The 10,527-nt window shown below is 49.2% G+C and overlaps 1 protein-coding gene across 1 annotated transcript; it reads left to right on the top strand.

The window, feature by feature from the left end:
* Nucleotides 1-2,477: 2,477 nt before the first annotated feature.
* On the top strand, nt 2,478-9,846 carry LOC126298337 (uncharacterized). The gene is made up of 3 exons (XM_049989634.1): nt 2,478-3,608; nt 4,148-4,508; nt 9,833-9,846. Exons 1-3 carry the CDS (start codon nt 2,478-2,480, stop codon nt 9,844-9,846), a joined length of 1,506 nt encoding a protein of 501 aa, XP_049845591.1.
* Nucleotides 9,847-10,527: the final 681 nt, after the last annotated feature.

Raw genomic sequence — 10,527 nt, 5'->3', positions numbered from 1 at the left:
AATTTTATATCTCCTTTCACGTAATACCTGTAAATTAAAAGCTGATAATTAAACAGCATGATATAGAAGGATATGGTACAGCTTTGAAGTAAATATGATAAATAAACTTTAAACGAATTCCTTATATTCATAGTTAACGAGAGATGCTTACACGATGGTAGCAAGAAAGATAATGTGAAACAGCAAGACTTCTCCTAGTTGCTTCCAAAAAAGTGAAGCCTCCGCCTTCCTTTATTTATAAGTGATCTTATTACAGTAAGGTAAATATCACTGGTGGGCTCTTTGGTCCTCAAAGCATACCTGTGCGATTTAGCAAAACTACTAATGACACAAATTAAGCATAAAACAGATGCAGTGGCTCAACTAAAGTGAGCACAGACACTCTCTCGAGTGACAAATCTCATGTCACTATGAAGCAAAGCAAGCAATGCATCATGTGTGAGATACAGAGGCGAGCAAGTGTGACGGGACTTAGCCCTGTTCACTGATAGTAGCGCCACGTCACCTTAACGCGTCTGCCGTTCCTTCAATCTTCTTAGACTATGTGTCTGTGTTCGTGTAATATTTACTCGAGAGCATTTACTACCATTGTGAGTGTAGAAGAATGTATTTGGAACTTCTGGGGGTGTTTATGTCACCTTTATGACGGTATGGGTAATTTGGGTACTAATTTTGGATTTGTTGTATCTTCTTGTGGGTGCTGTAGGCGTTTAGCAATACAGCAGAGCCACGGGCCGCTTATAGCGGTCTCTGTCTTCGTTCGGTGCGCCTAAGTTCTTGATCAGTTCACTGCTGGAGACCTCCTTCTTCTCGTAGAATTTCCGGGCTGTGGCTTAAAACCTGGCAAGGAGTGGAGTGGACGATCTGGAAACATGTGATGAACGTGAAAGACTCCCCTGAGAATTCGATTCTGCATTGTCTGAAGTCGGTGTAGATGAGTAAGTGCTTAACCGTGTATTGCCATGTCAATTCAGTGCCGAATAGTGTTATTTCTTGAACGTGAAAAGCTCTTCTCTTCGTAAAAGTGATGGCTTGACTCTTCTGAGGATTGAATACAATACGCCATTTGCGGGACCAATCTTCTAGGTCATGGCAGGCGTCGGTGTACTGCTTCTGTCCATCTATTTCTGGTGTACAGGACGGTGTCGTCGGCATATATTGCTCTCTCGACTCTAGGAGACTGCAGTTGATCCTATGAGTACAGTGAATACAGCGTCGGTCCAAGAACGGATCCTTGGGGAACTCCAGCACGTATGGGGTGGATGGTTGATTGAGCATCTTCGACTCTGACCGTAAAGCTTCTGTCTTCGAGGTACGACGAGAAGAACTTGATGAGTGGCAGAGGTACTCCGACGTTTTGTGGCTGCCAGAGGAGTCCCTTGTGCCAAACACTTTTGTGACATCCAAGAAGACCGCAGCGCAGAATTCCTGGTTGTTAAATGCCTGCGTGATGTACTCCACAACACGAAGTAGTTGATGCGTTGTGGAGTGTCCGCTTCTGGAGCCAAATTTCTCAGGCGGTAGCAGCTGATGGTCGTTCACGATGAGCATCAGCCGTTTTAGAAGTAGACGTTCAAAGAGCTTGCTCATCTGCGGCAACAGGCTGATGGGCCGGTAGTTGCACGGTTGCTTTCTGTTTTTCCCTGGGTGTAGCGCGCAAGTATTGCACCACAATTAAGTATGAAATTAAAAATAAAAATTTATCTTTAAAACCTTGTTAAAATATAGTTTAGTGTTATAATTTACAAATACCAAGTCTTTATGCTCTAGACTTAATGCTGTTTTAAGAGAAAAATAAGCGGCGCTAAATAATGAAGCTAGATAGCCAGAATTTGGTCAGCAGGTGCAGTTAGAGCTCATAAATAAGTGGTACAGGTTTCCAAAAGCATATAACAAAAATTAACACCGCAATCCACGTTTTTAGGAAAAATCAGAGGCGCTAAATAATGGACTTAGAAACATGAAAATTTTGTTTTATGCTTCAGTTCACCCCAGAAATAATAACTGAAAGACCACGTTAAGCTACCTCTTATAGTTTTTGAGTAATTAAGTAAAAACCAGTTTTGTAACTAAAATGTACCCAATTGTTGTAGATTAAGTACCTATGAATTTAATGATAGAGAATTTTGGTTAAAGTGGATGATAAAACATACCAAGTGATAGAGCTACACCAAATTTGAGAGTTATAGTATTAATAGCTGCGGAAATGGTTCAGAGGTAACGATCTACCGTTAGTTCTACTATAAAAATTTCAAATAACTTAACTGAATACAAATAAAAATTAAGAGTTTTCTGAAGTAATTTGTAACTATATTAATAAAGTTCATGTGCCCGAGAAAGCGGTCGTTGGGAGGCTGCTGCAGTGTGCAGATAGCAGTAGACAACAGATGTTCCCTCGGGCGTCCGCTCCGTCACGTATATAAATGTAGCCCGAGGCGCAGTAGAAAGGTCACACGCGACACGCATTCCGAGTTGCGATGTCGAGGCGAGAGGACGTGTTTGACGATCGAGCGAATTGTGTGGCGGATCGCTGTCTGGCGGGGTCAGCTCAGGCGACTGAGTTGTTCCCGTCGGCGGCCCCATCCGGCCCCCCACTTATGACGAACTGGCGCCGACTACCTGACAACGACTTGGATATCTCTTCTCGTGACGTTTCTCGGTCCCAGGAGCGCATGCTCGTGCGAATGCACAAGCTTGCACACGGGGGTGACTACCGTGGTCGCGAGGACGACGTAGCAGCCATGCTTGCCTACTGCAGGATCCGGGAGGCTGCTGCACTGCCGGGCACGGGGCGACAAGAGGCGGGTGAGACGGTGGGGGCCTCGCCAGGCGCAACGTCTGCGTCCCTGGCGACGGTGGTCTCACTGGGTGCGCCACAGGTGCCGGCCGTGCAAGAGGTCGGTTCGCTCGTGGTTACAACTACGGCCCTGCGACAGCAAGAACCCGTAGCCACACCAGTTTCTGCCCTGCCGTGTGCGAAGGGCACTACCGCGGTCTGCGCGGGTGTAAAGTCAGCTCGAGAGGCCGCCGTGATCGAAGATGACGACAAATTTCCAGACGCAAATCTTGCGGAGGCCATTGCCGACGCAGACAGACGTGACGTTGACGATGCCCGTGCACTCCGGAATCGCTGGGCTGACATGGCTGACGACTCTGACGTTCGCTCCCGAGCCTCCGGCACTGTTCAGCCGCGGAAGAAGGAGCCTGAGGCCTCCCGCGCCACCACTGCCCCTGCGGCCCAGACGGTCGCAAAGAATGCACGCGCGAGGGAGCAGCGGTCCACCACAGGGCCTGTTGCCGTGAACCACCCTGACGAGGACAGGTTCGTCACCCCTGCCAGGCGGCACACGGCAAGGGGGGCTGCCGTACGTCCTGCGCTGCCGCTGCCGACCTCCAACGCCTTCCAGGACGCGTTTGATGACGTCACGGATGACGCCGGCGCACCACCCCGGAAAGCAGCGCCGCGCCCCCCGCTGATTGTGGTACAGTGGGACGGCCCTTATAAGCCATTCGAGAAGATCACTCGGGTGGCGCCCACTGCCAGCGTCAGGACTGCCGGCAATGACCTTTACCGGCTCTCCGTGACCACTGTCGAGGACTACCGCGCAGTAATGGATGTCATCTGCATAGATGGCCTCCACTGCTACACGCACCTGTCAGACCCACTCAAGCTGTTGAAGGTGGTGCTCCGCCGCCTCCCCCTCCAGTTTGTGGCGATTACCTACGTGAAGAACTGGATGACACGGGCTTCGGCATCTGCGACACGGGGCTCGTGAACTCCCCACGCACCCACCGCCCCATGCCGCTGTATCAGGTCGTTCTTGTCGACGACCTGGAAAATCGCGAGATCTTCCAGGTGCGGCGGGTAGGGCGGGTCGACGTCGAAGTGGAGCCCCTGCGGGCCAAAGGCAAGAGAGCCCAGTGCTTCTCTTGCCAACGGCTCGACCACGTGTCTCACTACTGTTCGATGAAGCCCCACTGTGTCAAGTGCGGGGCCCAGCATCAGAGCGAGGAGTGCACGCTCCTGTGAGAGGACAAACTGACGTGCTGCAACTGCAACGGCGCGTACGTCGCGAGCTACCGAGGATGTCCGGCCTTCCAGCGTGGTCGTCATCACCACTGTGGCCGGGCTGCCCCTTCCCGCAAGGTACAGCTTGGCGCCAGCTTCACTGATGCTGCCGAGGGAGGGGCGCCCGCCCCCTCCCCCCAGCAGCCTGCTGCCTCCAATAGCGCTGCACAGCAGCGGTCTGCCTCGTCCGAGGTGGCTGCTTCCCCTGCACCCACGCCTACCGAACCAGCTACCGCCGCCCGCAAGCGCCGCCGACGGCCGCGCTGGACCGCCCCCGCGGCGGAACGGCCGACCACTCCTGCCCCATTGGCGCAGCAGCAGTCCGCCCCTCGAGCTGCGCCCCCGCGGCAACCGCCTCCTGGAGTCCCTCCCCAGCCTGCTGTTCCTGCCACGGAGGCCGCCCCAGAGGCCCCCACAGCCCCCGATGCAGCTGAGCTCCGTATGCTCCTGAGTTCGTCGAGCCAGCTGCTCGAGCAGCGCGCGGTGCTCGTCACCGCCGTCACGTCCGCCCTCCAGGTCGGCGTTGTTCCTGCTGACAGCCACGGATAATGAGCATGTACGGGGGCTCACAGTGTGCGGTTTTAACACACGCGGCTCGTTTCCCCAACAAGGGGAATTCTGCCAATTCCTCCGGGATGAGGCGATAGACATTTGTCTCACTTGTGAAACGTTTCTGAAACCTGGTTTTGGCGTTGGGGTGGCAAACTACCGCTGCTACCGTACCGACCGGCCACCCATGGGAGTGGCACTGCCATTTATGTGAAGAGTTTGCTGAAGCACCACGAAGTCCAGATGCCACCTCTTGCTACAGTGGAGGCCACTGCGGTGGCGGTCACCACCACGGCGGGGGTCATTACCTTCGACGCAGTCTACAGGCCACCGCGGGGTCACCTCCTGCATGCCGACCTCGATGCACTGCTGACACTGCGTGGGAAGCTGTTCATTGTGGGTGACTCGAACGCCAAAAGCCCGCAGTGGAACTCCCGAGTCACGAACATCAGTGGGCGGCGCCTTCTTCGCATCACCCAGCGTCACGGCGCTGTCGTTCTGGGTCCGTATGACCACACCTTCTTTCCCAACAGAGGCCAGTCCGACGTGCTCGACGTCGCCGTCCTGAAAGGCGTCGGGCACTTTATGTCGGCTACCGTCCAATGCACCCTGTCCTCCGACCACCTTCTGGCGATCTACGACGTGGACGTCGTCGGTTGCCTCCCTGCCGCCTGACCGCCGCACCTTCCACGGTATTGACGAGGCCCGATTTCGGGCTGAACTACTCTATCCCTTTGACGGTGCTCCCGACCCTGCCCTGGAGAGGGCCGATGCTGTGCTGACCTTCTTCACGCGGCACACTCTCAGCGCTGCTGCAGCTGCATCTCCCAGACAGCCGCGCCGGCCTCGAGAGATGTCACGGCAGCTTCGGCCGCACATCTTAGAGGCTATCACGGCCAAGAACCATCTTTTCCGTGAGTGACAGCTCATTCGCCAGCCTGCAACCAAGCGCCGCCTCAATCGGGCACAGCGCGAAATCTGAACCGCTATCGATGAACACCGGAACCATGACTGGGCTGGCCTTGTGGATACCCTGGACATGACCGATGGGAGCGCCTGGCGGACCGCCAGGTTCCTCCGCTCCACGTCGGTGGCGAGGTCGTCTGTGCCCCAGACGCCAAGGCCAATGCCCTTGCCGAAGTGTTCGCCAACAACTTCCACCCCATCGTTGACGTCTTCGATGCCAATCACATTCGTCTCGTGGAAGACCGCCTGCCGGTTTTCCTCGCCGCCAGGGCTGATGACGATGTGATTGCACCTATCACTGCCAATGAGGTTGGACTGCAGCTCCGCCGCCTCAACCCCAGGAAAGCGGGTGGCTCCGATGGTGTCACGAACCGCCTCCTGAAGTTACTGCCGCCGGAACTCCATCAATCGCTGGTGGACACCTTCAACTGCGTTCTCTACTCCGGGACCTTCCCTTTCGCGTGGAAACACATGGAAGTGGTTGCTATCCCCAAGGCCGGCAAGAATCCAGGTCGGGCAGAGCACTACCGGCCGATCAGTCTGCTCTCAAGATCTTTGAGAGACTGTATGTCGAGCGGCTGTGCCGCCACGTCACTGCCGAAGGGCTCCTTCCGGAGGAGCAGTTCGGGTTCCGGCAGGGCCACTCAACCACGCAACAGCTACTACGCCTGGTGGAACAGGCGATGCGGGCGCTGGAGACGCGGGAGTACCTTGGGGCGGTACTCCTCGACGTCACCAAGGCGTTCGACTGCGTGTGGCACGAGGGCCTCGTGTACAAGCTCCTTGTACACGGGGTCCCGACGTCACACGCCTTTCTGCTGCGGTCCTACCTCACGGGCCCTACTTTCCACGTCTGGGCTGCCGGAGGCACCTCCACCGACCGGCCGATTCGTGCTGGGGTACAGCAGGGGTCGGTTCTCGGCCCCCTGTTGTACTCCTTGTACACCGCTGACGCACCGCGGGTGGCGCGCGTGGAGTTGGCTCTTTATGCCGACGACACTGCGCTGTTCAGCGCAGCATGAACGTGGTCGCGATGTGCCGCCGACTCGAACTTTGGAGGCCCCATCCCGTGGTCACCATCTCGCAAATACCTCGGTGTGACGCTGGACAGGCATCTCACCTGGCCGCCGCACATCCGAGACATCAGGGGGCGAGCGATTAGGCGTCTCTGAGCGCTCTACCTGCTGATGAACCCCTCATCCACCCTCCTACCTTGGCACGGCCTGACTGTGTACTTGGCCCTTATCCGGCCAGTACGCGAATACGCCGCCATAATGTGGGGGAATGCAGCTCCATCGCACGTTGCGATGCTCCAGCGCGTCCAGAATCGGGCGCTAAGACTCGCTCTTCACAAGACGCCTCGTTACTCGACGAGGCAACAAGCCAGGTAGTTCCTTCCAGACCACTAGAGGCGCTTGGGGTCAAACGAAGCTGGAATTGACCAATGACAGCTTTCCAATGGCGGTTGTTGATATTATATCGTCTAGCCATAGACTAATATATACAGTCGCGACCCTCTCGCTGAGTTTTGTTATACACAGCGACAACAGCGCCCCAGGCGGTGGAGAAGCTACGCTGCTGAATACGGTATTCAGTAAATGTAAATGTATCGTTTACATTCATTTTTGAGATGGTTCTTACGAAAGGCAGCGTATGTAGCGTAATCAATTGCAGTAATAATAGGAAGAAGTCATTCTTCAGGTTTCCTAAGGACCCTGAGAAGTATGAAACATCACATTAGAGCGCTCTTTATTTACGATTTTTTTCTAAACTGTATTGAATTACTGAATTTTTTCTCTTTTAGGAGTAAGAAATGGTTAATAAATAGTAGAAGACAGAACCTTCTGCAAAAAGATGCCCTTTATTTGCCCAATAACGTGAAGTTTTGTGCGTTACATTTCGAGTCAAACCAGTTCATGTGCGCGGAAAAGAAGACATTGGTATGGAATGCAGTTCCTACGTTATTTGACGTGCCGAATAAGCCACAAATAGTGACGATGAAGAGAAAATTGCCATACAAACGTGAAAGTGTTACTACAAAATAATAAAACTGTCTCCTGACACAGAAGAAACAGCTGCCACAAGTGTTACTACACGAGAGACACATATAAAATCACTAACAACGGAATCTGCAACACAAACATCTTTTAAAGATGAAATGCTTAGATTACGTGAAATTATCCACGTGTTGGAAAATCGTGTGAAATGAAAAAACGTGCAAATCATTAGACTCCGTACAAAATTACTATGTGACAGGGAAAGTGCCCACCGTAAGAATAAACCGCAACCACAACGTCACAGGACACAAGTACAAAAGGACAAGCTCATTTTAAAAAGTATTGGCTCCAAGTACTTGAAAAAAGATGCTCTCGATTTATTGATAAGCCAAATCAGTATACCATTGAATGGAAAACGTGGTGCGAGATGGAAAGATGAAACTAAATTATTTGCACTTAATTTGTTGTATTATAGTACACAGGCATACAGTTTTTTATCACACTGTTTTAGCCCTCAATCAGTATGTACATTACAAAGGTATGCGGAAGATATACAATTAAATTGTGGGATAAATAATAACATATTTCATCTTTTAAAGCAGAAAGTGCAGCAGTTACCAGAAACTGATTTAATTGTTAATTTGTCTATGGATGAGATGTCACTAATGGAAAATTTGATATATGACAGCTCCAGGATTTGAAGACACGGGTTTCATACGTACATCTGTGGTTGCCAATACTGCATTAGTTATAATGATTAACGGCATCTTCTCAAATTTTAAACAGCCATTAGTATATCATTTCTCCAAAGGACCAGTAGGAGCAACCCATCTGACGTGCATATTTTTTGAAGTTGTCAAAAGACTCATAGAGATTGGTTTGGTTGTAAAAACATGTGTGACTGACCAAGGCTCGAATTTTGTGGAGTGGAGGCACAGACTGGGTATCACACCAGTTAATTCATGCTTAGTACACGAAGGGAGTAAGATCTACTTTTTTATGACACCCCACACTTGATAAAAAGCATACGTAATAATTTATTCAGGTATAACATGATCCACACAACATATGAAGGAGGAATTGGCACTGCTTCATGGAATGACATTTGTCAGTTGTACTCAAGTGATTGTGAAAGGAAGTACAAGTTGGCCCCCAAGCTCACTAAAAGAGCTGTCCAACTGTCAGCATTTTCAAAAATGAAGGTAAGCACTGCAGTTCGTGTGTTGAGTCATACAGTAGCAGCAGGCATTGATACACTTTTTACTTGTGCCACCATATCATCATCTGCTACTACTACTGCTACTGCAGATTTTTGCCAAAAAGTAAATGATATTTAATGCATATAGTGTTAAAGTGCCTGTATCCTCAAGGAACTGCATTACAAGTGCCTCACGACATTTGGAAAGATTAAAGACACTGAAGCCATGGATACAGTCATGGAAATTTGTAGATGTTGATGGGAAAGATTTTTCATCTAGGATTAAGTGTGTTAAAGGACTTCTGGGTAACATAAGCGCTTTGAACATGTTTGTTGATGATGTTTTGGATGGAACTAAGTTACATTTATTAACACGAAAAATTAATCAAGATCCACTGGAAAACTTTTCCTCATTGATAAGGCATAAAGGTGGTTTTTGTAGCAACCCATCCCGACGACAGTTTTGTGCTGCATTCAATAATTGTGCTTTAGGCAAATTAATGAACACACACAGTGTAGCTACCTCCAATTGCGAGGGCATCAACTGGGGTCAGACAATAGTGGATATGAAAGCAGCGCACAAATTACTTGTTTCACCACCTCTGGACATCAGTGACACGAGATCAGTGATGAGAGTACCAAATGTGGAAGTCCAAACAGACCTCGGAGAGGCAATCAGCATGAGATACGTGTTTGGTTATGTATCAAAGAAACTACTTACTATTCATCACTGTTATAAATGTAGGACAGTACTTGTAGATGGCAGCCAAGACTTAGACGCAAATGACAAAGTTTATTGTCATTTTAAAAGTTATGAAGGCAACTTTGGAAGCCTATTTTTTGTACAGAAGATGTCAAAGAATTTTTAACTCATTGTGAGACTAAAATGACTTCTTCTTCCGATGAATATGCTCACATAAGTAATTGTGGTGCTTTCTTTGTGAACATGTTGATGGGCATCCCCAATTTTCCACCTGGGTGTTGTGCTGAAACCAAGCTGCTGTTAATAAGACTGTTTGTGAAAGTGAGGCTCTTTTACATTATTCAATTCAGGAATCAAGACTTAGTCTGTAGGAGCAAGAGAAGAAATAAAAAAGTGATGGAGCTGGCCCATTTGGGTTGCTAAAGTGTTAGGACTGACTAATTTTATTTTATTTTCGTTATGTATCAATGGGATATAATAAAGTTTTAAAACAGTCATGATTTTTATTGAGATAACCTGATACCGCAAAGAATAAGATGAAAATTGTATTTTTGGAAGCAGGCTTCATGCAAAGCAGAACGTAATGAAAAGTTATGTGTTGCTTCATTTTTACACAAGGAAGACCACCTATATACTTCATATGTGGGATATGCAGTTTGTATTCTATTACTTTCAGTAGAATAAGTGCGATTGTATGCTACTTCTTAATTATTTCTTCAAGAATATGTTGCAGATTATGTCACTTCATTCAATAGTTCGTGCTCTGTTTACTTACATTTCACGATCATTTATGTCTCTCGCTGTTCTCCTAACTCTTGTGACACAAAAATATACTAACTATTTTGTAAATTGCGTACAAAACGAATTAAAAACAAACATTATTTTTACGTCGCATCTGCCATCAGTGGAAGGCGAGCTTTCTGGCCGCTAGGGACGCTAGTGTCACTTGAACTGTCAAATGGTAACAACTTTCGCAGCAGTAAGTGTCGCGACTATATATATATATATATATATATATATATATATATATATATATATATATATA

The sequence above is a fragment of the Schistocerca gregaria genome, chromosome X, assembly GCF_023897955.1.
Source record: "Schistocerca gregaria isolate iqSchGreg1 chromosome X, iqSchGreg1.2, whole genome shotgun sequence".
Classification (NCBI taxonomy): Eukaryota; Metazoa; Arthropoda; class Insecta; order Orthoptera; family Acrididae; genus Schistocerca; species Schistocerca gregaria.
Note: the sequence above shows the minus strand (reverse complement) of the source record. Positions and strands in the feature narration are given on the sequence as shown.